We start from the raw sequence: 26,191 nt of genomic DNA, 5'->3' as shown, positions 1-26,191 counted from the left end.
CACTGCTCTAGCCTGGCACAGCAAAATTCATTTCACACCTCCTTCCCCAGGCAGAATTAAGGATTCTGATCTTTTCCCTGTCATCAGTGGGGCTTGCTGGCAGTTCTCCTTCCCATCCTGAGGGTCCTGCCAGGGAGAAGAGAATCTGGATGTGTGCTGTGGCATCCCCGGCTGAAGCTGTGAAGGAGCTGCAGCTGGGGTGAGTTGTCACTTGTTGCCTATCCTGATTTCCCACCCCGCTGAGTAGAGGGAAAAATCCAAAAGCAAAACCTTGGGATAGGGGTGGGAGTCTTCCCTGGAGCCCTAACATGCTGTGCTGGGATGGCCAAGGAATGGGGACCGCAGTGTGGGCATCACAGGGAGAGGGGTTGGAGGATGGTAATTGCAGGGTGGGGATATGGCAGGGACAAGGGGCTGTAGGATAGGGGTGCAGTAGGGACTGGGAATGCAGGATGGGGGATACAGGCTGGAGATGTGGAAGGAATGGGGGATGCAGGGTGGATACATGGTACGAATGAGGGATGTGGGATGACTGGTGCTGGATGGGGACGTGGCAGGGGATACAGGATGGGGGATGTCAGATGGGGACCTAGCAGGGACCAGGGATGCTGGATGAAGGATGTAGGATGGGGGATGCAGGACAGAGATGTGGCAGGGATGCAGGATGAGAAGGTGGCAGGGACCAAGGGACGCAGGACATTGGATGTGGGATGGAGACTGGGTAGGGACCAAGGATGCGGGAAAGGGGTGGGGGGGGGAATGCAGGATGGAGACGCGGTAGGGACAGTAGTGCAGGACGAGGAGTGCGTGATGAGGACTTCAGGATGGGGGTGTGGCAGGGGATGCGGGATGCAGGATGAGGGGCGCGGGACGGGGACGGGTCAGGGACGGGGGTGCAGGATGGGAACGGAAGGGGGGCCGGTGCCCGCGGCCGTGCCGTGCGGTGCCGGCGGCTCCCCCGCCCCGGTGCCGGCGCGCAGGTGCGGCGGGCGCGGCGGAGGCCCCGCCCCGGCCCTCCCGCCGGTGCCGCCCGGTGCCGCCCCGCGGCCGCACTCGCCGCCGGCGCCTCCCCGTGCGCACCGCACCGCTCCGCACCGCGCCCGCTCCCCCCGGCGCTGCGGCAGCATGCGGGGCTGCGGCGGGCGCCGCGCCCTGCTGGCCCTGCTGGCCCTGCTTCTGCCCGCCGCCGCCGCCGGCCCCGGGCCCGCCGCCGGCCCCGCCACCGGCCCCGGGCCCGCCGCGGCGGGGGAGAGCCCCGGCAATTTCATGGAGGACGAGCAGTGGCTCTCGTCCATCTCCCAGTACGGCGGCAGGATCAAGCACTGGAACCGCTTCCGAGACGTGAGTCCGCGCCGGCAGCGGGGCGGGGGGGGACGGGACGCGCTGCCGGGCACCGGGAGCCCCCTCCCCGCACTCCCCGCCCCGCCGCTGCGGCTGCCGCAGCGCGACCCTCCCCGGCCCCTGCCCCGGCCCCGGCCCCGGCCCCGGCCCCGGCCCCGTCGCGGGTGCCCGGGGATGCTCGGCGGTGCCCGCGTCCCGCCGCGGCCGTGGGCGGCTGCCGGCCCCGGTACCCGGGGGATGCTTACCGGCTCCGGCAGCGCCGCTGCCTCCCTGCCCGTCGCCAAAGCTGCGTGGCTTATGCCAATGCCTCCATGGCCAGGGCTTGATGCCAAAGCGATCCCCTCTGGTGACCGGGGGTGCCGTCCCCTGCACCCTCTCCCCGTGCCCTACATGGGGGTGCAGGAAGGGCCCACCCGCCCTTTGCGGGGGCTGCGCCGTGGCCTCAAACCCTCGGTGACAGCCCAGCCCGTGTCAGGGCGCGGGCATCCTCCCGGACTCCCGCTCCCCCGAGCCGCGCCGGCTGTCCCCGGAGCCCCGCGCGGTGCCGCAGCCGGGGCCGGCCCTGCCTCCGCGGCGTGGTGACCCCTGGGGATGTGGGAACGCGAAGCAGGGAGGATGAGGATGCAGGCACTGCTGGGGGAGCGCTGGCACACCTGGCACGCCGGGCTCAGGATCCTGTCACCCCTCGCTGTTACGCGGCCCTTGCAAACAGCCTCGATGGCATTTAGCTCCAGCCCTTAATTTTATGGGGCAGTCGGGGTTTTTCCTGGGCTCGTTTTACACCTCCAGCTCGTGTCCTCCAGGGTGGGGGACATGGTGCTGCAGCCCCATCCTAGGGAGACCCAGGACACCTGCAGCAGCCGGGCGGGGAGGGGGCACACCCCGAGCCGCCCTCCCACCCCGAGCCAGCCCCTCTGGTCTTTGTTCAGATGCGCACTCGGGTTCACCTTGGCAGCGAGGATTGGATGGATGGATGCATGGATGGATGGATGGATGCATGGATGGATGGATGGATGGATGACAGCAAGGGAGATGTGCCCATCGCAGGGCAGGGTGGGGGGCACCACCCCCCAAATAAACCAGTTAGGGGGGGCAGAGCACGGGTGAGGGTACAAAGGTGTAAATTCCTCCCCTGGAGACCCCTGCCCACAACACCCCTGCTGGCCAACGCCAGCGCTGGGCACCTGGGACCTCGGATGGCTGCGAGTGCTCGAGGGGAGCATGTGCGGACGTGCCTCCATGGCACTGAGCATCCCCGGGGGGGTTCAGGGCCGAGGGATCCCCATCCCTGTGGCATGACATGTGGGGCTCACCCTGCTGTGGCACGGCTGCCACGCTGGGGGGGCTGCAGCCCTGCTGGCGGTTAGCTTGGATTAATAAGCAAATCCATGGATTTGTGGGGTTTTTCGACTGAGCAGCAAGGGTGGGGGGATGCACGGGGAGGAGGCCGGCGGCCGTGGTGAGACCCGCGCCGCAGGGAGCTGCCGGGTGCCGCAATGTTACCAATCGCGGCACGGGAACGCGGCTATCGATTGCGGTGCAAACACCGCCGTGCTGAAGCGATCCCACTCCAGAGCTGCCTCCCGTGCCGCTGCTACCAGCTGCCATCCCAAACCCTGCCTGCCCTCCCCGGGGCAGCAGGGATGCTCCTGCCTTATCACAAAGCCCACCCTGGAGCATCCCGTGGGGCGGGTGGTGCTGCCTGCTGGGAGGGTTTGAATCCCTGCTACTCTCCCACAGCCCCCGGATGCTTTCGGGGTCCTGTGGGAGCAGTTCTGCCTCCCCAGACAGTGATATCCCATCTTGGCTCACTCCTGCTGGGCTCACGATTGAAGAATCAGGGTGGCAGCACTGTGGGGATCCCATGAGGGCCTCACTGGTCTCCCAAGGGCTTCCTCCACCCGATGCATTTCCATCCCTATTCCCTGGCTTCCCCTGGCTGATGGGGGAAGGCTTTATCCTGTGTAAAGGCTCTCCAGGATTACAGGTCTAAAGCCAGAGATGGGGGAGCACATTGGTGGTCGGTGCCAGTGATATCCAGGGCTATTGGGGAGAGCTTTGGGCACCGGAAGGTCGGGGTGCCCCACTGGCACGGGGTGCCTGTCACCGTGGGTGGGTTGGGGTTGGGAGCTGGGCTTTGGGCTGTCCCAGAGCTGACGGTGGGCACTCTCTCTCTCTCTCTCTCTCTCTCTTTTTTCTCGGTGCTGGCTGGGCCATCTCGTTGCCGTGCTGCAAGGAGGTGGAGGTGAGCCTCGAGGGGCTACCGAGGGGGTGACACTCCGCTTTTGGGGGGAGGCTGCTCCCTGTCCCTGCCCTCCCGCTGTGGGGGTGCCCAGGGGGTGTGTGCAGCGGGAGCCTCTCCGAGCCGGTGGCCCCGAGCGGGGTGATGGCATGCCTAGCCCGGTGTCACCTTTCCTGCCACCTGCACTCATGCAGGCTCTCCCCAATTTGCAGGATGACTACATCAAGAGCTGGGAGGACAACCAGCCCGGGGATGAAGGTACCGCTGAGATGGGTTTGGGATGGGGCACAGTGGGGTCGGTGCCAGCCAGTAGGGGCGGGGCGGGGAGGAGGTCACACTTTCTGCTTGCACCCCCCGGGCTTTTCCCTTCCGGCTGGGAGCGGTGGCGGGGCTGGTGCGAGCCGGGAGGCAGCAGCTGGTGCCGGGGCGGCTGCCCAGCTGAGGCCTGAACGGCGCTTTGTGCAGGGCCGGCTGGTGGCCAGCGCTGCCGGGGCTATCCTGGAGGGTCCCCGCCTGCCTCCCCCGCCTGCCCCAGTCCTTCTCTGTCCCCCAGCCCTGGACACCACCAAGGACCCCTGCCAGAAGGTGAAGTGCAGCCGGCACAAGGTGTGCGTGGCGCAGGGCTACCAGCGCGCCATGTGCATCAGCCGCAAGAAGCTGGAGCACAGGTAGGAGTGCGGCGAGGCCGGGGCCGAGCCGGTGGCAGGAGGAAGGGGGGCCGCGGCGGGGACTCAGCACCCTCTCGCCCCGTGCAGGATCAAGCCGCTGGGCCCCAAGGCGCACGGGGGCTGCAAGCCCTGCCACGCCGCCCCGGTGGCCGCCGTCTGCGGCTCCGACGGCCACACCTACAGCTCGGCGGTAAGGACAGCGGCATCCGCGCGGGGACGGGGCCCCCCGCCCTGTGTCCCCCCGCCGACGTCCCGCTGCCGCCCCGCAGTGCAAGCTGGAGCAGCAGGCGTGCCTGGCCAGCAAGCAGCTGACGGTGCGATGCGAGGGGCAGTGTCCCTGCCCGACCCCGCACAGCCCTGCCGGCGACAGTAAACAAGGTGAGCGGGGTGCGGGGCACCGCGGGACTGTCCTCGAGCTCTGCCCGGCCTCACACTGCCCCACTGGACCCCCCAGAACTGTGCACCGGGCAGGATCTGGCCGACCTAGGTGACCGCCTGCGCGACTGGTTCCAGCTCCTGCGTGAGAACGCCAAGCAGAACGGCTCCAGCGGGCTCCCTGCCAGCCCCACCACTGGTACGTGTCCCCGGCCATGCAGGGAGGGGACGTGGGGTGCTGTCCCTGGGGTGGCCGGGCAGCCACGGGCCTCATCCTGCCCTGCAGCACTGGAGAGGAGCGTGGCGGCCACCTGCAAGGAGGCGGTGGGGTGGATGTTTGCCCGGCTGGACACGAGCGGGGATCTGTTCCTGGAGGCGGCCGAGCTGGCTGCCATCAACCTGGACAAGTACGAGGTGTGCATCCGCGCCTTCTTCAACTCCTGCGACACCTCCAAGGACGGCCGTGTCTCTGCTCCCGAGTGGTGCTTCTGCTTCTGGAGGGAAAGTGCGTCAGGGCAGGGGGGAGACGGTGCTGTGGGGACGGGAGCTGGACACTGCGCGGTCGGGAGGATGCACCCCGCGGGGCTGGGGGTCCATGGCCTGGGGGGTGCGTGCCATGGACTGGGGAATCCATGCTGTGGGATTGGGGTTGTGTGCCATGGTGTTATGGGGGATCCATGCTGTGGGACTGGGGGGTGGGGGATGTACATCATGGGATTGGAGCTGGGAGTGGGGGATGTACATCATGGGGCCATGAGGAATCCATGCTGTGGGTTAGGCGTTAGGGTGTCTGTGGGAGGGATGTACGTCATAGGGGGAAGGGTGTATGTCATGGGGTAATGGGCAATCCTTGCTGTGGGTTTGGGGTGTCTGTGGGATGTTTGCCTTGGGGGAAGAGGTACACCACAGGGTTTGGGGGGGCTGGAAACCATGGTGGGGATGCGTGCTGTGAGTCATGGGGAAGCATATCTTGTGTTAAGGGGGATGTGCACCATCGGGGATGTACAGCATGGGGTCAGGGGGATGCACACTCTGGAGGTGGGGGGATGTACTCCATGGGTGAGGGCGGGTGCACATCATGGGGATGTTCACCATGGGGAATGCATGTTGTGGGGTCTGGGGGGATGCACTCCATGGTGTTGGGAGCATGCACACTATGGAGTTGGGGGGGATGCACACCACAGGGATGAATGCTGTAGGTTTGGGGGCGCACACTGTGGGGTGAGGGGTTGCCCACCATGGGGGGGCCGCATGCCCACCCTAAGAGCAGCATGTGGCATTGCTGCAGAGCCGCCCTGTCTCAGGGAGCTGGAGAAGATCCAGATCCAAGAAGCAACCAAAAAAATGCCGGGTGAGTGGGGCAACCCAGGGCCCTTTCCCTCAGCAGTGCCCCGCGCAGCCGGGCTGGGACGAGGATGGGGAGCTCCGAGGGGGGGTTCTGGCACTGCACGTCTTTGGGGGGGGTGGGGGCCATCGCTTCCCCACAGGCACCTTCATTCCCAGCTGCGATGAGGACGGCTACTACCGGCGGGCACAGTGCGAGCCAGGCGGCGGCGAGTGCTGGTGCGTGGACCAGCACGGGGCTGAGCTGACGGGCACCCGCGGCCATGGCAGCCCCGACTGCGGTGAGAGCTGCGGGGAGCCCCCGCCTGGGACGGGGCTGCAGCCCCGGGACCGCCCCTGAACCTCTGCCCCTCGTCCCCGCAGATGAAGCAACGGGGTTTTCGGGCGACTTCGGGAGCAGCGTGGGCTGGGAGGACGAGGAGGAGAAGGAGCCGGAGGAGGCGGGCGAGGAAGGCGAGGAAGAGGAGGGCGAAGCGGGCGAGGGTGACGACGGCGGCTACATCTGGTAGAGGAGCAGGAGAGCCCGGTGGGCGTCACGGCCGGGAGGCAGCCCCCAGCTGGGGGTCCCCGTGACCCCCCGCTGCCAGTGTGGCATGGGGTGGGTGCTCCCCGCTCCGGTCCCGTGTGGGACGGGGCAACGGGGTGCTCGCCCGGGGAGGGGCGAGCGGGGCGGGGGGGCCGCTCTTGTGCGAATTTGAGCTTTTTTTTTTTTTGGGTAGAGCCTTGTAGGCTTAGTGTGCTGCTGCGTGGTCTTCAACCGGGCCAATGGCGCTAATAAAAGTGGGAAAAAAAAAGGAAAAAAAAACCAACCAACAAACCCCCTTATAGATAAGCTGCCCCCCTTCCTCCCCGCATCCCCCCTCATGTTGTGCTTGCGTGGCTGCCCCGGCCCCCGGCGTTGTGTAGCGGCTGTGAAATAAATACCCCGTGCTGTGTCAAACACTCGCCCGCCCGTTCCTCCCCCTGGTGCCCCCCCTGCACCCACCGGCCCTGCAGGGGTGTCCTGGGGAGGGGGTGGTGGTGATGGTGCTGTGCCCTCCAGTGAGTGGGCACTGCTGGGCTGGGGAGTGGATTGGGGTAGGAGTGCCCCCCTGCCAGGGCTCTGGGTTTGGTTTCTGCACTCTGCTGCCATGAAGCTGGAACTGGCCTCCCTCCCCAGGGATACGTCCCCTCCCCAGATCCTGACCCTCTCCAGGACCCCAAACTAGCCCCCTTTCCACAGGGTCCGGAGCCATAGAAAGACTCAGAACTGCCCTCCCTCCCCATCCTTTACCCCAACCCCAAACAAGACCCCAACCCAATCCTATCCCTGACCCAGAATATCCCTTACAGGACCAACCTGCCCCCCCCAACCTAACCCACGCCCTAGTGAGGGCCTCCACCACCCCCCTCTGCAGCCACTCAGCACCACGGGACACCAGGGCCTCAACTCACAGCATTTATGGCTCCAGGGAGAAAATAAAACAACAATACAAACCCCAAACCTCCCCAGTCTGGGGTCGTCAGCAGCTGTCAAAGGCACTGTGCCATATCCCCTGCCCCAGGGTGCCCATGCTCCACCAGCTCTGTGGAGTCCAGGCGCTTGAGCCCCACACCGCCGGGGCCACCGAGGAGATGTGGCACCTTGGTCCCTGGCACCTCGGTCTCTGGCACGAGCCCGCCGGGAGGGGGGTCAGAGCTTGCTGGGGGGTCCTGGCCGTTGCTGGAGCTGCCAGGTTGCCCGCACCCCCTCACCCACCCGGTTGAGCCCAGCGAAGGCATCGGGGTCGCCGGTGCGGCGGTAGCGCGCGACGAGGGGCTGCAGGACGGTGATGGGGATGCAGAAATTGAGGTGGGGGTAGGTGGCCCCCACACCGGTGTCCCGGGTGTTGCTGACCACGATCCCTGGCAGGGAGAGGAGTGATGCCCACGTCACTGGGTCTGGCCGGGGGACACCCGTGGGACCCCCCACCTCCCCATGGGAGACCCCTGGCTTACCCATGAGGCATCCGCTGCGGGAGGAGACGAGGGGGCCGCCGCTGGAGCCCCCGTGGACGGCACAGGTGGTTTGCAGCATGACAGGGCGCCCAGCCACTGCCACGACGGCCGAGAGGACCCCTGCTGTCACCGAGGGGCCGCACGCCCGCCCCAACGCCCCGAAGCCCACCACGCTCACCTCTTCTCCTGGGATGGGAGAGGCAGGAGGTGGGTGCGAGGGGATGCCGCACCCCCTACCCCAGCACCCCGTGTCCCCCCCTTGCTTACCTGGGAGGAAGGTGTCAGCCAGGCACGGGGGACAAAGCCTGGCACGCTCTCCTCCAGCTCCACCACGGCCACGTCGAAGGGGGACGACTCCTCGGTGGCAAACACCACACGTCCCCTGAGCACGGCGGCATCCCTAAGGACACGGTAAACGAGATGTCATGGCGGCGGACACGCAGGCTGGGGGTGTTAAGGCGGGGGGGGGGGGGGGGCACAGCCGCACTCACTGGCCGGGGCTGGATGCCGGTGTCACATGGAGCGGGGTTCTGGCCTCCACGACGTGCCGGCAGGTGAGGAGCAACCTTGGTGCCAGCAGCACCCCGGAGCCCCAGGTCGCCCCGCACCCCACCAGCGCCGTCCAGCCCACGGGGTCCTGCCCATTGCTCGCTGGCACCGCGGCCACCCACGCCGGCACCGGCGGCACCACGACCCCGGCTTCGCCCAGGACAGCGGCGCTGCTGCGCAGGATGGCGGCGAGGGAGCAGAGCAGCGTGAGCCCGACCCACTCGGCGCCCTTCCAGCAGAAGGAGGCGGCGATCAGGGCCACCACGCGCGGCCCGTCTGGCGAGGGCACGAAGGCGGCGCCGCCCTCGGTGCCGGGCAGGCAGCGGGCATCGGTGAGCACCAGGGCGTTCTCCTCGCCAGCCAGGTTGCTGACCACCCCCGGCTCAGCGTGTTGAGGAAGAGCTCGGGGCACAGGTCTCCAAAGGGGGACCCGCAGGCCAGCAGCGCCTGCCCCTTGCGCAGGCAGCCGGCGCTGGCCCGCGCCGCCCACCCGCCCTCGGGCGCGTCCAGCCCGGGCACCCGCAGCCAGGCGAACCAGGGCAGCGCCCGCGGGTCGGTGCCCGCCTCCTCCTCGGCCCCGAACCGCCACCGCTCCGCCAGCCCGAAGCCGCGCTCCAGCGCCCGCCGGAACGCCGCGCACGGCACCAGCGCCAGCAGCCGCGCATCGAGCTCCCGCAGCCCGCCGGTCTCGGAGCCCAGCACGACGCGGAGGCGCGGGCACGGCCGGAGCGCGGCGGGCGGCAGCGCGGCGGGCCGTGCCCAGGCGGCGGGGCCGGCGCGCAGGAACGGGGCGAAGACAGAGGCGTGGCACAGCACCAGCGCGGGGCGGCGGCTCAGCACCAGCCCGCTGCAGCCCCCGCCGCAGCCCCCGCGGCCGCCCGCGCTCCGCACCCGCACCGCGCAGCACGGCGGGGCCGCCGCCATCACCGCCGCCGCCGGGCCCCGCCCACGGCCGCCCCCATTGGCTGCGGCCCCGCCCCGAGCCCTCCCCATTGGCTGGGGCGGGGCGCGCACGTGGCGGACGCGCCCCCGCGGGGCCCTCCCGGGGTGCCTCGGTCCGGAGCGACCCCGCTTCCCCCGCACCCCGGGCCGGGACCGCCCCCGGCCCCCGCTTCCCCGCACCCCCGGCCCCCGCTTTCCCGGGACATAAGGGATGCCTGGTTCGGAGCCGTCCCTCGACCCCTGCTTCCCCGGGAGAATCAGCACCGTCGGCTCGCAACCGCCCCCCGGCCCGGATACCCCACGGCTACGCTCGCTTCCCACCTCACCTGCAGCACAAATGAGTACCAAACCTCCATTTCCACCACCAACAGAGGCACCGGGACTGGGAGAATCCCTTTGGGAGACTTAAAGTTCCCCCCAAACACCGGGAGTCAGAGCTGAAGCTCCTCCCGTCCCCCCAGCCCCTTCCTGGCTGTCTGGGGCTCGGTGTGGGTTTCTTACACCAAGAGCAAAGCCCCTGCAACCCATGAGCTCTGCCTGGTTGCCAGCCCAGAGGCAACCAGCTCTTCCATCCTGCCTCAGTTTCCTTCACTGGCTGCACCACGCAGATATGGAATCATGGAATGAATATCCCAAGTTGGAGGTGACAAGGATTGAGTCCAGCTCCTGGCCCTGCACAGGACAGCCCCAAGAATCCCACCCTGTGGCTGAGAGTGTTGTCCAAACGCTTCTGAAACTCTGTGGCTGGTGTTCTGATGGCCCCAAGGGCCAGCAAACACCAAGCCAGACTGAGGCTCGTTGCCCCTTCAGAGGAGAAAGACATGTCTTTATTGAACTGAAAACGAGTGCCAGACAGCAATGAAACTTCAGACAAAAAAAAAGACCGTTGAGAGTATAAAAGAAACCGGTTTAGTCTACATTAATCACCTCATGATATGCAAATGTCAAACACTTCCATGCTACAACAACCAAAACAGCTCCGTGGTTCTTACTGTGATGGTGTGGCCAGAGGATCCTCAGTGGAGGTCTGGCCTGATGGGGAACCAGGCAGCCCCTTCCCACTGGACACCACTCCCAACACCTGCACCAGGTGCTGCTCTCCAACTAAGAAAAAATAATCCCTGTAAACTAAAGAAGCTGGGATTGCACACCTCAGTCCCAACGGCACCTCGCCGTCGTCGGTCAGCGTGACACAGCACAGCCACCCTACAGCTCAGTTAAGCCCAAATGCTATGTTTATTGAGGACTTCTAATATCGTGATACCTTGGTTCAGTAATTTGTGAAATACCTAAATACCGTTAAATATATTTTTAAAAAACCCTAAACCAGACTCTGGACTAAACAAGATGAACGTTAAACTAAAAAGTTAGAAGGGACACCGTTTACATTAACACTTTCTTTAAAAAATATAATTGCTTTTTCCTTTTCTAGTTTTTTGTTTTTGAAGTCAATTAACCACAGTGGTGAGACGTGCTCTCTTTTTCAGCTGTTACATTGCAGCGTGCAGAGTTTGGACTTCCCAGACTGGAGCAGCCCCGCTGTCACCGGACTGGCAGGGACAACTCAGGAACGGCGCTGCCTCCCCGCCGCAGGAAAAGAGTGGCGTCACCACTGTGCCATAAGGGCAGCCGGAAAACCAGGAGTCTCTTGGACAATGCCAGGATGCACTTGGAAAGCCTTCCATGTTCTAATAGAAAAGTCCATAGGAAGCTGTGAACAGGATCAGTCCAGAGGAGTAAAACTCTCGTGTCCGTGCCAGTATCAGTCAATGTACTGCGATAGCCAGCGGAAGCCCTCACCGTAGCCTTGCCTCTTGAGCACGCTGCACATGAACACCTCCATGGGCCGCGCATTCAGGTCCTTCAGTGGCACATTTCCCTGGGGGAATCCAAACAGGAGTCACATCCGCACCCCCGGTGCCCTGAGGGAAGCGCCCAGCGAGCCACAGCCATGCAGGGAGCTCCTCTCGTAGGTCCCTCCGTGTGTGCACTGCGTTTTGTACAGTCCCGGCAGCCTCAAAACTTGCCCAAGGGCATCATCAGGGGTTTGGGTTGGAAGGCACCCTAAAAACCACCACATTCTACCCTGCTGCCTGATCCCACAAGACCAGGTTGCTCCACACCCTGTCCAGCCTGGCCTTGGACACTTCCAGGGATGCAGCAGCCACAGCTTCTCTGGGCAACCCGTGCCAGGGCCTCCACCACCCTCACAGGGAAGAATTTCTTCCCAATTTCCTATCTGAGCCTGCCCTCTGGCAGTGGGAAGCCAGTCCCCCTTGTCCCACCACTCCATGGCTTTTTAACAGTCTCTCTCTCGTAGGCTCCCTTCAGGCACATCATCATCATTATCGATTCACCCTGGCCCAGCAGTGCACAAACTCCTGGTACCAACCCGATCGAGCCTCACTCTGCAAGGAAGCAGGCAAGCTCTCCCCTGCCTGTGACAATCCCAGATTCGGATGCCTCCCTACCTTTCCTGTGGTCTGTCCATAGAGCCCAAAGATCTCCCGCAGCTTCTCCTCGCTGATGGCCTCTGGTCTGTCGATTTTGTTTCCCAAGATAAGGATTGGCACGTTGGATATTGTCTCATCTGTCATTAACGCCTGCGTGCAAGAGCCAACAAGAGCTGAGCAGAGAGCTGGGAAAAGGAGTCGTTGCCTGAAGAAAATGGTTTTGTTTAAGTTCTGAGACCAACAAGGGCTCCTTTTTGGGGCTTCCAAACTCCTGTGGAAGACTCACATAATCAATGAGGCTGGAAAAGCCCTCCCAGCCCATGGAGTCCAAGCTGTGCCCGATGCCCACCTTGTCCCCAGCCCAGAGCACTGAGTGCCACCTCCAGCCCTTCCTTGGACACCTCCAGGCATGGGCACTCCAAAGCTCCCTGGGCAGCCCCTGCCAAGGCCTGAGCACCCTTTCCATGCAGAAATTCCTGCTGCTGTCCAAGCTGAGCCTGCCCTGAACTCAAGCACCCGTGCTCAAGCCAGAGTAAGGACATCTTGGCTCCTCCAGCTCTGGGAGAGATGGCTGTTATTTATAATTTAGCTAATCAGAGGTCTTGGAGAGGGGAAAGAAGAGAAGTGTATTTACATTAAGCTCAACTTTGGATTCCATAAGCCGTGAGTGATCTGCACAGTCCACCAGGAAGACAATCCCATTGATGGCAGGCAGGTAGTTCTTCCAGACTCGGCGAGCTGGAAAACACAAGGGACAAGCACGGCCCTGTGAAATCTCCACGCAGGGAAAACTCCACCAACCCTCAGCAACCATGGCTGCCTTTTTAGCCCGGGTGTCCTCCTTCCAATAGTTTTGTGTATAAAAGAAAAGGGCAAAAACCCCGTGTTTAGAACTTCTAGAAAGTCATCAATTATTCAAACCAAATTATATTGGAGTCTTCCACAGCTAAAAATACTTCAGGCAGCAGAGCATGAACTGGCAGCATTTCCTTCCAAGCAATCCTACAGCCAGGAGGTTGTTTCCACGTGTTGTTCCATAAATAAATACGGGCAACAAATAATTAGGCACTGCTAATTGCTGGCGCTCGTCAGGATCAGTTTGTGGTAATTTTTTCCCTTACCTTGTTCATGTCCACCCAGATCAAAAGTCGTGAAGGTCATTCCAGCAATCGTCAGCTCCTCTGATGCTGAAACGGAAAGCACAGGCTGGGATTCGGGAAAACAAGGAAGTTGTCACGGACAGAATTTAGCAGGGATTTGTGCTGGCATCTCACACGCTCCTCCAAGAAGGAATTGCCTGAATTTCCTGTAGAACCCACTGGCTGAAACGGAGCCGTTGCTTCAATCATGAGTGGCTGAAAATAATTTCCCCTGCTTCCCACTGAAGCTTTTCAACCTGCAATTATTATCCTTTATTATGCTTTTCATTAGGAGAATTTTCCCTTGCTATTAACTGAGCAGCACCAGCTCTTGGGCATTTCTAGAGAGGAAAACACAGATCCACTTCAGCCTGGGGAACCACAGCACAGCTGCAACCCCAGCTGAAGTCTTAAGACCCTCGAATCCCCCAGGCAGAGCTGCCACCAAGGTGCCTTCCTACACGGTGTCCCCAAACTTCCAGAGGAAAAGCCATGTCGGGAGGCTCTTCCCAGGGAGACTTACTGGGATGTAGCGTGGGGACATGCTGGCCCAGCCTGTCATCTTTGAGCATGTGCAGCAGAGTGGTTTTCCCTGCGTTATCCAGCCCCAGGAACACCAGTTTTCCAGACTTCTTGTACAAACCTGCGAGGAGAAGGAACAAAGCAAGAGGAAAGCTCCAGCGGGCTCCTCTGGAGCCGGAACGCCACACTGCTGCTGCTGCTGCTGCTGCTGGTGGTTTTTTGGGAAGCCCTTTCCCAGAGCTCTGCTGCCACCTGTGCACACTTCCAGCATGGACACGGGGCAGCAGGGAAAACACACACAGGCTTTTTCCAAGGCATGTTTACAGCAAGGGACATCTCCCAAGCTCGTGTTCCCATGAGTATTCCATTCTTTGCTCCGGTCCATCCCAGCAGCAGAGGACAGCGTGCAACAGAGTATTATGGATCAATCTGGATCCTCAAAGGGGTATTTAGAGATGGAAACTGAACAAACTCATAAAAGACAGCAGCGAGTTGTCCAGGAAAAAGTGCAAAGCAGGGAACAGTGCCTTGTTTTCTTGGGATAAACTGATTTTTGTTCACTTCCAGGCACGTGTCTGCCACAGGAAAGCTCCCAAAGGCTTCCAACGGGACTTTTTCTCACCCTGTCCTTCTCATCCTCCCTTCAAGAGGTGATCAAGAAAATGGGCACCCCATCCTCCAGCAAGGAGTCCCACTGGAATCCAGGACTCTGGAAGAAGGAGGAGGAGGATGGGGTTCCCTCCCTGGCGACGCAGCACCACTGCCTAGGGCTGGACAGGCCCTGGGTGCCAGCCCAGCTGCTCTTGGGCTTCTAAAGGGCCAGAGAAACACTTGAGTGGGAGCCCAATGCCTCCAAATACTCCCTGCACTAGCGTAAGAGCCCTTTATTGGTACACAGCTTCCTCACCAGACTTTACACTGGCCAGAGCTGCTGCACACCACCTTAGAGCCTGACTTTTACGGGATCCTGGCAATGGGAGAAGCCAAACCGACCCAGAGGGGGCTGCCAGGGGCTGCTGAGGCACGGAGGGAGCTGCGGCATTACCTAGGAACTGCAAGACGCTGCTGAAGCCATTGTAGAGCCATTCGAAGATGAAAGACATCGCTGGAAATAAAATGCCTGCGGGGGACAAAACCCAAGCCCCGAGTTACGACGCGTCGGTGCCTGAAGGGAGACGCGGTCGGGGGGACCGGGACGGGGGGATCGGAGATCCCGGGGACGGGGGGGCCCGGGGAGCTGGGGCTCAGGGGGAAGGGGAACGGAGGTGAGAGGGGACAGGGGATGACGGGGCACTGGGATGAGGGGGACCGGCCTCAAGGGCGGCCGGCGCGGCCTGGCCCCCGCCCCGCCCCCGCCCTGCCTGCGTGTCACCCCCCGCGCCGCCGCCGCCCCTCGCCCGGGCCTGCCAGGCGCTGGCCGCCGCGCTGAGCATCCCGCCGGGCCCGGCCGGCCCCCGCGGCCACCCCCGCCGCTCACCCCCGGCTGCCCCCGGGCCGCCGCCGCCACCGAGTCCCGTCCGCGGCCGCCGCCAGCGCCCGCCGGAAACGCGTCAGCGCGCGCCCCGCCCGCTTCCGGCCCCGCTGGCTCCGCGCGCCGGGGGCTGCGGCGGGCGGCACCGGGAGGCCGCGGGTTCGAGACCCGCCCGGCCTCCGAGGGGACCCGGGTTCGAGACCGCCCTTCCTGCGAGGGACGCGAGCCTGCGTTTCGCCGTAAATCCCCCTGGGTCACAAAGCCCAGCGCTGACGCTGAGGTCAGGGGGAGAGAACACGGTCTCAAGCTGCTCCAGGGGAGGTTCAGGTTGGACATTAGGAGGAATTTCCTCCCAGGAAGGGTGATCAGACAGTGAGGCAGTGGAGTCACCATCCCTGGAGGTGTTCAAGGAAAGACTGGACGTGGCACTCAGTGCCAAGGTGGGGATCAGCCACAGGCTGGACTCGATGATCTATGAGGTCTTTTCCAACCTCAGTGATTCCGGGATTCTGTGACCCCTCAGCTCCAGGGAGGGAAAGGAGAGGGAGCCCCACAGCACTGGATTTCAGTAGTTTTTATTTCTAGCATCCATACACATCCCAGGTGAATGATCTCCTGTCATGACTTAGAGCACACCACATGACCATGCACAAGCAGGGTGTTTGGATATTATAAATTATTTCTTCCAGCCTCCACCAGGCCTCAGCAGACACGCCACTGCTAGGTATGGAATTCTAATCAGCAAAGCTACAGGCAAGGTCTTCTTGTTGACACTGAAGCTATTTCTCTGGTCTATTCCTGCGTGTGGCAGCTCCTCGGTGGGAAGGACACAGCTGTCTCACCACCATCCTCAGGACTTAGTTTTTCTGGTAGTAGAACCATTTGTCAACTGTGTGGGGCAGAAAAAAGGAGGGGGTTAGTCCCCTGTGAGCCACCCAGTTATTAGGTAGTCACGTGGCAGCGTGTATGTGTCACCTCCAGCTCAGGGGCTTCCTCGTGCCTGGCACCAGCTCCACAGCACAGCAAACGGGTTCTGGCACACACCTGTTCATGTGGATCTGTTTTCCCAAAGAAGTCACCCTTCTTGCTGGGGCTGCCATTAAGAGCATCCACGATTTGGTGCAGGCAAGGACAGCAAGCCAGGCCTCCTTCTGCCTTAGCTGGCTCAGGAGGAAAAGCCATTTGACCTCCAGCTCCCATGCCCACGTGGAAGACATGGATTTCTCCACAGGTTTATTCCCCATGAAGGGATTGGAAGTGGCAGCCTAGCTCCTCTTTCTGCTCCCAGCACCACCCTCAGCTTGTCCTTGGGTCTTGCCCTGGCTACAGCAACATCCAGGTTTAGTTCAGACCCTCATTTTCCTATGGACAGCTCCTCTGAGGAAGCCCCTGCTCTGTACTGGGATGTCAGGGTGGGTTTTGAGACTCACCTTCGGGCGGGATGGGGTTGGCAGCTTTACACGGCGGCGCCTGAAACAAGGAGGGCATTATCAGAGACCAGAGGTGTCTTTACACTCTCCACACAACATTTAGGGCTGCCCAAGCCTTTCCTGAGCACCATCTAAGATCCTGTGGCAGCTGGTCAGCTGTGGGGAAACAACTGAGCTCACGTGCAGCGTCCTGTCGCTCCCGGAGCCTCCTCACTCTGGAGATGGCCCAGGTGCCCGAGGTGCTCTGCTCCAAGTGCAGGCTCCAGGGCCATCTGCTTCCCAGCACAAGCAGCTCCCACTCCAGAGTCTACACAGGTGCAGGCAGCTGCTTTTTTTTTTTTTAACCTACAGTGCTGCTTTAAAAAAATATGGGGGAATAGAGGCACAAAGGACTCTCTGAGAACTCCTCTGAAGAGCTTGTATTTAACAACCAAAGGCAGACAAAATCCTTGTCTGGGGACACATCCTCCACAAGAGCTTTTGAAAACCAAATTGAGATCCCTAATTGGGATACCAACACTTTAGAAAACAAGACAATGGTTTTAAAGGTCTCTCCAAGGCTACAGAGAGACTCAGGTTTTCAGTGATGGAAGAGAGGCAAGATTTGCATTTTGATTTTCCTGTCCCCTCCCTCTAAGCCCTTTCAGGTTGCTAACAGCAGTACTTTTCAAGTCTAGGGAGAGACAATTTATTCCTGAGGCTGGACAGGAGAACTACACCAGGAATGTCAAGCTCTTCATTCTGAAGTATACAAAACCCCTGGAGGATCAGACTCTCTTTTCTCAGAGACAGACCTGTACTGTGAAGCTCTTGGAAGGCCAAATATTTTAAACCCTCTCAGAACAGCTGACAGCCAAGCTATGGCTCAGAAGTTTAGCCCTCCATGCAAACTCTGTTTGGGATTCCATCTCCCAGATGACTAAGGGCAGGGAGAAGCCTCTGGAGGAAGTTTGCTCCCCATCCATCCTGTTTAACCAGAAGCAGGTGTTCAGTCACCCAAAACATTCTGAGCATGCCATGTGCCATTCACACAGAGAGGACAGTTCCCCACACAAATTGCACCGTTTTTCCCGACAGTAACACTGGGATTTGGCCACTCAAACTGGTACTTACTGCATCCACAGTAGCTTTTGCACAGTCTTGACTACAGCAGAAAGGGCTGCCAGACACCGTCAGGTTGGTGCTGAAAGAGATGAGGCACCTATGAGAACCTGCAAGCCCAGCCTCCCCCCCAGGAGCATTAAATAATGGAATATTTAGGATCGCAGTTACAGCTGCTGGGTGGAGGGGGAAGGCCTGGGGAGACAGCCAGCAGCTAACAGAAAGCATGGCACCACTCAGGAAGGGAAGGTCCAGGGCTTTTTGTTTAGGGAAGAGGAAGGTGCACATTACCAGAAGCATTAACCCACCAGTTGATCTCCCCTCCGTCAGTTTTCTTTGTTATTAAAGCTTTCCAGTGCTCGTGGGTGCCTTTGATGACGTCCAGGGCAAAATCCTAGAGTTGGAGACGAGAACAAACATCACGTTATGTGGAAGCACCAGACCACCTTCCCCAGACTATCAGTTACAAGGAGCTGATTTTAGACAGCTCTGGAAGGGGCTGGAAGAAACCTCTTCCGCTCCGGTGCTGTTCAGGAAGAGCAGAAACTCCCAGCGCGCAACAGCCAAAACAGCCGGGATCGTACCGGGGAATTGTTTTGCTTTCGAGATGGGAGGATCTGCCAAGGTCACTGAGCGAGCTTGAGGCCAAAAGAAACTGAACACAGTCCTGGGCCAGTGCTCCATTATGGAAGCACCTCCACCCTGCTGCTCCTCCCACTCAGTGTGTCTCCAGCAGCTTGCTGATCCAGGCCTATCCAGGAGCTCTCCTCCACTCCAGGCAAATGATTCAGACCAGCAGGAAGAGACACGCAGCTAATCAGTCTTTGCAACTACTTTAGAATGAATTGGTTTCCAGGCATATTAACCTATTTCCTTAAAAATGAGTAATATATGCTCAAGCATTAACCTGTCAGCCGGAGAAGGAAGCACTCACAGTTCTTTGTTGGTGCGAACACCGGCACTAAATGTCCCGGTTTGATACCAAACCAAGCCAAATAAAACACTGTAGTGCATGTGTGAGGTTCTTTATCCTGATTTTCCAGTTTCCTTGACGGGTTTCACCCATCCTGAAGGGCAGCAAGGTGCTCCAGCCCAACCACCCTAGTGCTGTGCTACGGCCAGAGGGGACAAGTCCTTTGTGACTTCCATGTTCTTTCCCAGACAGGGCTTTTGGGAGAACTCCCCTCCTCTGCACCACCTCTGAAGCTCTGGGAGTTGAGTGACCTCACTAAACCCCTCATGGCACTCCAGGAAGGGCAGGAGGGAATCCATGGAAGCAGGATTTCACCTGCTCAGGAGCAGTAACTTATCTGATCCAACCTGGAGAAGAGGCAGAGCAGTAGTGCTGCCAAGGCAGAGCCTCACTCACAGGGCGTGAGGGAACACTTCGTGCCTGAAGGAAGAAGTGTTTTAACTCCTGAGTTAGCTTTAACTTGCACCAGGTTGCAGTGGAACAAAGCCAATGGGTAAGGGAGGTAAAGGGTGATGTCAAGCTGCCCTTGCTCCAGAGCTGAAGCAAATAAACCCGGCGTTTCCCACCTGGTTCTGACACGGAGGTTCCCAGCCCTGCAGTGATCCCACACAAAGAAAATAATCAACAGCACCAGGGTGATAACCCCAGGCATTTTTTCCTGGTATCCCTGCACTCACTAGGCTGGAAAAACAGCAGGATGACTGACAATAACTATCAGCAGCCCCATACAAATCCATTTCTCTCAGCGACTCACTCATGTCCCCACACACACCCTGAGCTCAGTTTCTGGAACACATGCCTCACCACAAAGCAAAGTGATCCTACCTTGCCTTTAAAGTCCCCATTAAAAGCAAACTGGTTTTCTGGCTTTCCATCAGGTACTTTGTATCTTCTGAACCAGTCCACCGTAGCTTCTAAGTATCCAGGCTTCATCCTTCTGACATCCTCGATGTCTGGCGGGGGACACGGAGTTTGTCAGCCAGAAACAGTAACAGAATTTACTGAACTCTACAGAATTTATGTGGCTCGGCTGAGTTGTTCCGAGCTGTGCCTCTTCCAGCCCCTTCCCAAGCAGCCTTAGCAACACTTCAGACAGGTTCCCTGAAGACACAGTGAGTATCTCCTCAGGGAAGTTAGTGTTTCATGCTCACGGTGTATCCTGAGAGTCCCCAGGAGCACGGACACATTTAAACAGCTTTGATTAGAGCCTTGGGGGACGATCCCTTTCCTTCCACTGTACAGCCACCCTCTGCCTGGAATGCCAGGCTGTGCAGAGCACTGGCCACATGTGACAAACAGCAGTGAAATGTTTTGCTCTGGGATTGTCGTTCCAGCGTCACATCTCATAAATACCACTGCACAGAAGGAGCAAGCCCTGTCCCCATCTCCTGCAGGCTCTCATGGGAGAAAGGGAAGCACGGATCCTGCTCCTCCCTCCTGTAACTCACCATTGTAGCTGTCTGCTTCCGGGTCTTCAACGTTGATAGCAATTACCTTCCAGTCTGTCTCTCCCTCATCAATCAGAGCCAGCGTGCCCAGCACCTTCACTTTGATGACTTCTCCCCGAGAGCAGACCTGCAAGGACAAAGATCTTGTTGTCCATACTGATGCATCCAAGGAATGCACAACAGGAGGCTGTGCAGGAGCTCAGCAAGCAGCCAGGCACCACGAAATTAGCTCTTGCTGTCAGCAGCTCATCAGCCCTAGCTCATCTCAGCAACAATCTCCAGAAGCAGCAGAGGGAAACATCCCATTGTTAAGGGAGAGGAGGTAGGAAATGAATAATGTCCCTGGATAATTGACTTTGGAGACATTAATTACACGTTTCAGGAGACATTTAGGATGCGTTACCTTGCTTCCAATTTCGCACACATCAATCGGATCGTTATCTCCACAGCAACCAGTATTTTCATCCTTGTGACCTGGGTCTTCCCAAGTCTGGAAAAAAACCCCAAACCAACATCAAAATCAACCATACATAAGAACGTTCAGGTCTAAAGAGGCAGTAAAAAGCAGGTTTATTTGGGGCATGCAGTTGCCTGCAATATACAGAGGAAGGCCCACTCCACACCTGCTTCCAGGTCTGGTGGTTGGGCCCCTGTTTCCCTTGTGCCTGGGAATTTTGAACCCAAGTTAAAAGGTCTCATCTTCCAAAAGGCAAGCAGCTCCTCCTACCCACAAACCCCCCTTCAACAACTTTCCAGACTTCCTCCTCTGTCCCACAGCTGCGTAAAGGTGAAGTTCACATCTATAAAGGGCACTTGATTTGGCTGCCTGCCTGTTCCTCTCCCTATTCATTCCTTAGCAGAAGTTTCCTGAGCTCCAGATAGCAGTCCAGCAGAGATGGCAGACAGACAGGGTGTATTGTTTCCTTTTAATTAAACAATTAAAGACACTGTTAACCCTAGAGAAGTGATAAGAATGCAGAGTCCCACTGTGCTCCCCAGTGCATCTCACCTGCTGCGGTGAATGCAAATTGAAGGACACGACTCCAGAAGCCAACTGACTCCAAAAACAAGAGCTGTTTAAAACACACTCCTGATCAGGAGTGAAAAGAACTCCATGACCACTTGCATCATAAGGAACATGTACTCCTAAGGTGGCTGAGACATAAAAAAGAAGGAATGTTCTTCCCAAACCTCTGCATGCCAGGACAAGACCAGTACAGCCAAGACCTTGTGATAGATCCAGAGTGTTCAGGAAGATGTTTTGACACCTGGGTGGTGCTGTAGGGCCGTTCACAAACACTATCACATTCCTCCACCAGGAAGTGTTAAGCTCTTGATGCATAAACACCTTTGATCCACGAACACATGACAGAGCAAAGGCTTCAAAAGACACAATTCTGCACAAAGAAACAGGCTCCAGAATCCATTCAAGCAGGAAACAACTCAGCTTTGAGGCCCTGTGTTAAGCCATGTGGGGAAAACACTCGACATGTGCTACTATCAAGAGTAGAAATACCAAATTCAGTGTGTTTGCCTGTGATCTGTCACTGACAGCTTATTTCTCTGAAGGAAACTCCAGCCTTAGAGAACATCAGAGGTGAACAGCCTTGTTTGAAGTCCCTCTATCTAGCAGTCCCCAGCCATTTAAGAGCATGTGTCCAGATGTCACTATCATGGTCCCACCTTGCCAACTGTTTCTGGGAAAGCACATCTGTGCAGTGATGGGCGTTGGCAAGAAGAGTCTCCCATGAAGATTCAGCCTAAATCCTGCACCATTAGGATAAAACTTTGTGCTTTGCCAGGCAGGAACTGAGGGCGCTGCACTGCCACATGCACGATGACAGCTCCCTCCAGCCACACAGAAGGACCTGCCAGCTCCTGCCCAACCAACCTCTGAGCACCTGAGGGTGAGCAGCAGCTGCTCATCCTCAGGGAGTTTGTCTATGACATCAGATAGAAGCCTAAACCTTGGGATTTCTGCTTTAAAATATCCCTGTTTTCCTGACAGGTTGTCTCCCTCAGCAGGATAATATATCCAGCTGCAAACACCGTGCTCCAGATCAGACTCTCTGCTGACCTTTTTGCTCATTAATACAGTGGCAATCACAGGCACCTTCCCCACCAGGATGGATGAGCAACTGGGACAAAACACAGTACCTGTGGGATAGCACCATAATTCCAGATGTAGCCCTTGTGGGGAAACACGTTCGCTACAAAGCGCAGTTTCCCTTTCTTCACATCTTGCTTAATTGGGTTCAAGGGTTCCTTTGTTGAAATCTGAAAGAAAAGTTATATAAATCTCTCTGCTTTACCCTCTATGAAAAAAAAAAAGTGATTTTTTAAAATGGAACCGAGAAGCCAAGAGACCAGGAGATGATGCTGATGCCAGCGGCAGATACCGGACAACTCCTGTTGCACTACCATCCCTTGGGATATGGTTTCCAGCAGACTTACAAGCCTTGGAATCACATGGGGTTAAGAGCCGTAAAATATTGCTTTAATCATGGGAGAACACCAAGGCATTCCAACTCCTGCAATCTCAGCCTCCACACCAGACCTCCAGCATTAAGCAAGTACTGACGGGAGAGGTTAGAAACCACTCTGATTCCAGAGGCGGAACTGAGGAGGAATCAGCAGAGCCAAGGATTAAGACAGGAACTGTAACGTAATTACCTCCATTTTAGCGTTTGTCCATCGAGGTACCTCCACAACCATGTTGAACACATTCTGAAGAAAGCAAAAGAGCAGTGAGTGGGAAGGAACTGCTTTAAACCAGGAACACAAACAAGTGAGCACAAAACCCAGCCAGTTCACCTGAAATACTAACTTTTTTCTGGGTTTTTTTTTTTTTTCAGTGCTAATTTTGATACAGCTGATAAAAGTCCTGTAGCCCAGTCAGTCACATGTCATCATTCCAAGCTGAACCTCACCAAAGACCCCAAAGGCCAGATTGAGGCTCCCACACGCTCTCCATCAGTTGCCACCTACAAACATCCCCATCACATTCCCAGGCTACAGGAACAGGTTAAATCAACGGCAAACAGCTGCTTACAAACTACCCTGGAGAGAACAAAATGGGGTTTGGGCCATATTTATTAAATACAATGTGTTTAATGCTCCAGGAAGACCCACTCTGGCCATTCAGAAAAGACAAGACCAACAGGACAAGCCGTTTATTTAATAATGTGGGTATCTGTGTACTGCCCTGAACGAGTGAGAACATCACTCCCAAATATTCTAGCCATGATGTAGGGAAGGATGCCCTTTCTGCAGGCTGACACTCCTGTAAAAGCAGACCTTGCTAGCGGCATGGTGTGAGGATAAAAGGGTGGGGGAGAAAGGCAGAACCACATCTCACAGTATCTTGTTTACAGGTGACACTTGAAAACATCTCCTGTTGATCCAGCTGGGCTGAGAGTTCAATGTCAGCCTCCTCTCCAAGAAAACAAGCTTTTCCACACTTGAACCTTAACATCTGCTGTTTGAAGAGATGATGGCTTTTTAACAAAAAGCCAAACCTTGCCCCCTGGCCTGGGCAAGGTTTCTAATCCCCACCTTAAGCAGTATTAGCATGGCAAAGTCCCTCGAACCTGTATTGCACCATAATTGGATTGGTATTGTGCAACAAGTGCTGTTACATCACTGACTGCCCACACCCTTCCCTAGCAGAGCTTTATTACACCCCCCTAATTGCAGGGGGTCACTGCTCATCTGCATTTTATATGTAGAAAGGCAGATAACTATTTTTATTCCTAACTCGAGGGAAGGAATGAGGCAACAGGAACAGGCTGGGCCGAGTGCTTAGGTCTCTACAGGCACAGAAAGATGACCTGGGGCCGCATCTTTGTAAGGACTGAAGCTTCCCCATGGTCCAACCTGGCCTAAGGCACACAGAGAAAGCCCAGGGTCACCCCTTTGCAACGACACAGGTCCAGGTAAGGTCAATACACCCCAGTCCAAGACTGAAAAAACCACGCTGCAATCCTCTCAGTGTCTTAGGAGTCTGAGGATAAAGATCAAGGAGCTCAGACAGAGTGAGACAACCTTTTGCTCCAAGCTGGGCTCCGTAACGTCGCTGGCAGCCCACCTGCTAAGTGATGAGTAGAACCTCAGTGCTGAGGGCACTCCAGCCACACAGAGAGCCCCATGGGACCAGCACTGTTGGGTAACTTTGGGGACTTCGACCTTCAGCTACTGTGACTTTTTTCTCTGAGTGACTTGGCACAGACGTGCTGGCAGCAGCCTGAGGGCACACCAGTAGCCCAGTTTCCCCTGTTATTACCAGTTCAAGGAAATCCTCCTCACCTCTGTACTCACTCCCCTGCTCCTTCCTCCCCTGATCTGCAGGCATCTGCAAAGCGTGGCATTTTCTGGATTTTCCTTGTCTGGGTTACCTGCCAGGCACCTGCACTGGGAACTGCTTCACCACTGTCCTTGATGACTACAATCCATCTTTTCCCTTCTGAGAAGGCAAAAGCCACTTCAGACTTCCTAGAGCACCTCAGGTAGCCCCATCACCTTCACCTCAGTAGCTCAATCAGCTGCTTTTTAAAGGTTCATCTCTCTGCATATTCTTTTCCTTTCCCAGAACCACTCCCCACCTCTGAATTTCAGCTCTTTCTAACAAGTATTACTTGGTCCACTACATTTCTCGAGCTGCACAGCTTTTTAGCACGTGTCAGAGAAAGAAACAAGCTACAACAGTGAAGGACACAGTCAGAGAGCCTGAGGTACCACTGAAAAAACGTTAAATGAAAACTGAAACACAACCATTTTGATTTCCTGAAGCTGGGACATTTTTTACTCAGAACAGCCTAATTTGACTAAGCACTGGCTGCTAGAAGGATGTGAAAGCCCTGCAGCACTGCAAGGGGCAGGTTCTGCCAGGCAAGAGGTCCCAGGAGATGCTACAGCAGGAATTTAACATCCTCACCCTCTGATCGGTGTTGGATTATACTGCAGGCGTGAAGTGGCCGTACTGCAGTCAAAACCCAAGCCTGAGCTATTATGCAGCACCCATAGGAATGGATGTAGATGTTACCAAAAAAAGCAGTTTCCTGCTTAGCTAACCCAAAACGCCTGCATGGGTGAGCTCAAGCCAACCACTCGCATCTCTGACGCAAAAAATGAGAATGAGATCATCCACTCTCTTCTCCCGGATCGCTTCGCCCGAGGCCAGGACGGCAAGAAACCCATTCCTTGCAGGGTTAGACAATGGCTCCATAAGGTGCTCCTGCAGTGTGGGGAACTGGGGGCCTCCCACGGGTGTTTCAGGACCCTCTGAACCCCTGGATGTTTCAGGACCCCCCGGCGCCGTGGATGTTTCAGGGCTCCCTGATCTCCTGGATGTTTCAGGACCCCCTGTTCCCCTGTGTGCTTCCAGATCCCCCGGTCCCTTGGATGTTCCAGAACCCCGGATCTCCCGGATGTTTCAGGACTCGCTGATCCCCTGGGTGTTTCAGGACCTTCTCTTACCTTCCCGGCGTCCGCGTAGATGGGGATATCGTGGAACGGGGAGATGTAGCGCCCGGCGGCATCCTCTGCAAGGCAAAGGGAGGGGGCCGAGGGTGAGATGCTGAGGGACCCGCCGACAGGTCCCACCTGAGCGGACCCAGGCGAGCGACGGCGGGGTGAGGAGGGGAAGAAGGGGGCGCGGGGGTGTCCCGCGGCGGCTGCCGGAGCGGGGCAGGGCGGCACTCACTGAAGAAGAGCCGGTACTCGGGGCTGTGGGGCCCGGCGCGCTCCTCCACGCCGTACCCCGACATCGCTGCGCGCACGCGCCCGCCGCCGCCGCCGGGGGACACTGCGCAGGCGCCGCGCGCGCGCCCGGCCCGCCCCGCGCCACGCGGCCGGGAATGGTCCTGCCCGGCTTGGAATGGTCCTGCCCGGCCAGGAATGGTTCTGCCCCGGCTTGGAATGGTCCTGCCCGGCTTGGAATGGTTCTGCCCGGCTTGGAATGGTTATTCCCGGCCAGGAATGGTTATTCCCGGCCAGGAATGGTTCTGCCCGGCCAGGAATGGTTCTGCCCGGCTGGGAAGGGTTCTTCCTGGCTAGGAATGCTTATTCCCCGCGTGTAATGGTCCTGCTCGCCATGGCTGCAACAGCATGGGCTGGCATGGACCGGCACAGCATGGTCCTAGCCCAGCATAGTTCAGCATGGCCACGATAGCAAGGGGTGGCATGGTCTGGCATGGCATGATGCTGCTTGGCATGGCC

The 26,191-nt window shown here is 58.3% G+C and overlaps 4 protein-coding genes across 6 annotated transcripts; 1 reads left to right on the top strand and 3 right to left on the bottom strand.

The window, feature by feature from the left end:
* Positions 1 to 1,038: 1,038 nt before the first annotated feature.
* Positions 1,039 to 6,910, top strand: SPOCK2 (SPARC (osteonectin), cwcv and kazal like domains proteoglycan 2). 3 transcript variants are annotated; one of them, XM_039554325.1, is made up of 11 exons: positions 1,039 to 1,341; positions 3,578 to 3,586; positions 3,796 to 3,841; positions 4,137 to 4,251; positions 4,339 to 4,441; positions 4,521 to 4,629; positions 4,706 to 4,825; positions 4,913 to 5,131; positions 5,915 to 5,977; positions 6,114 to 6,251; positions 6,334 to 6,910. In XM_039554325.1, exons 1-11 carry the CDS (start codon positions 1,126 to 1,128, stop codon positions 6,477 to 6,479), a joined length of 1,284 nt encoding a protein of 427 aa, XP_039410259.1. In that variant the 5' UTR covers positions 1,039 to 1,125; the 3' UTR covers positions 6,480 to 6,910. The 3 variants fall into 3 exon arrangements, with proteins under 3 accessions (XP_039410259.1, XP_039410260.1, XP_039410261.1); XM_039554326.1 differs by having other exon boundaries at positions 1,111 to 1,341; positions 3,581 to 3,586; XM_039554327.1 differs by lacking the exon at positions 3,578 to 3,586 and having other exon boundaries at positions 1,111 to 1,341.
* A 484-nt stretch (positions 6,911 to 7,394) lies between these two features.
* On the bottom strand, positions 7,395 to 9,420 carry TYSND1 (trypsin like peroxisomal matrix peptidase 1). The gene is given in 6 exon segments (XM_039554489.1): positions 7,395 to 7,854; positions 7,948 to 8,133; positions 8,215 to 8,247; positions 8,250 to 8,347; positions 8,439 to 8,877; positions 8,880 to 9,420. Coding segments are annotated over 6 exon segments (1,509 nt in total). The 3' UTR covers positions 7,395 to 7,642.
* Positions 9,421 to 10,243: 823 nt separating this feature from the next.
* SAR1A (secretion associated Ras related GTPase 1A) lies at positions 10,244 to 15,110 on the bottom strand. Its single transcript, XM_039554336.1, has 7 exons — positions 15,030 to 15,110; positions 14,598 to 14,672; positions 13,554 to 13,673; positions 13,013 to 13,078; positions 12,526 to 12,629; positions 11,910 to 12,041; positions 10,244 to 11,317 (listed from the first exon to the last, which is right to left on the bottom strand). The coding sequence occupies exons 2-7, from the start codon at positions 14,653 to 14,655 to the stop codon at positions 11,201 to 11,203; spliced, it is 597 nt and encodes a 198-aa protein (XP_039410270.1). The 5' UTR covers positions 14,656 to 14,672; positions 15,030 to 15,110; the 3' UTR covers positions 10,244 to 11,200.
* Positions 15,111 to 15,582: 472 nt separating this feature from the next.
* PPA1 (inorganic pyrophosphatase 1) lies at positions 15,583 to 25,778 on the bottom strand. Its single transcript, XM_039554292.1, has 11 exons — positions 25,677 to 25,778; positions 25,451 to 25,515; positions 22,649 to 22,702; positions 22,133 to 22,252; positions 20,379 to 20,465; positions 19,976 to 20,102; positions 19,353 to 19,480; positions 17,863 to 17,948; positions 17,567 to 17,636; positions 16,454 to 16,493; positions 15,583 to 15,912 (listed from the first exon to the last, which is right to left on the bottom strand). The coding sequence occupies exons 1-11, from the start codon at positions 25,738 to 25,740 to the stop codon at positions 15,881 to 15,883; spliced, it is 873 nt and encodes a 290-aa protein (XP_039410226.1). The 5' UTR covers positions 25,741 to 25,778; the 3' UTR covers positions 15,583 to 15,880.
* Positions 25,779 to 26,191: the final 413 nt, after the last annotated feature.

The sequence above is a fragment of the Corvus cornix genome, chromosome 6 (assembly GCF_000738735.6).
Source record: "Corvus cornix cornix isolate S_Up_H32 chromosome 6, ASM73873v5, whole genome shotgun sequence".
NCBI classification, from domain to species: domain Eukaryota; kingdom Metazoa; phylum Chordata; class Aves; order Passeriformes; family Corvidae; genus Corvus; species Corvus cornix.
This window is presented reverse-complemented; position numbering and strand designations above follow the sequence as displayed.

Coding starts and splice junctions, on each gene's coding strand:
- SPOCK2 (XM_039554325.1), top strand. CDS start 1,126: ATGCGGGGCTGCGGCGGGCGCCGCGCCCTGCTGGCCCTGCTGGCCCTG. Junction 5,132..5,914: donor CTTCTGCTTCTGGAGGGAAA/GTGCGTCAGGGC, acceptor GCATTGCTGCAG/AGCCGCCCTGTCTCAGGGAG. Junction 5,978..6,113: donor AGCAACCAAAAAAATGCCGG/GTGAGTGGGGCA, acceptor GCTTCCCCACAG/GCACCTTCATTCCCAGCTGC.
- PPA1 (XM_039554292.1), bottom strand. CDS start 25,740: ATGTCGGGGTACGGCGTGGAGGAGCGCGCCGGGCCCCACAGCCCCGAG. Junction 22,703..25,450: donor TCTACGCGGACGCCGGGAAG/GTAAGAGAAGGT, acceptor TGCTTTCTTCAG/AATGTGTTCAACATGGTTGT. Junction 15,913..16,453: donor CAACCCCATCCCGCCCGAAG/GTGAGTCTCAAA, acceptor TGCCCCACACAG/TTGACAAATGGTTCTACTAC.
- SAR1A (XM_039554336.1), bottom strand. CDS start 14,655: ATGTCTTTCATCTTCGAATGGCTCTACAATGGCTTCAGCAGCGTCTTG. Junction 13,079..13,553: donor TGTCCCCACGCTACATCCCA/GTAAGTCTCCCT, acceptor TTTCCGTTTCAG/CATCAGAGGAGCTGACGATT. Junction 12,042..12,525: donor AATCCAAAGTTGAGCTTAAT/GTAAATACACTT, acceptor TCTTGCACGCAG/GCGTTAATGACAGATGAGAC.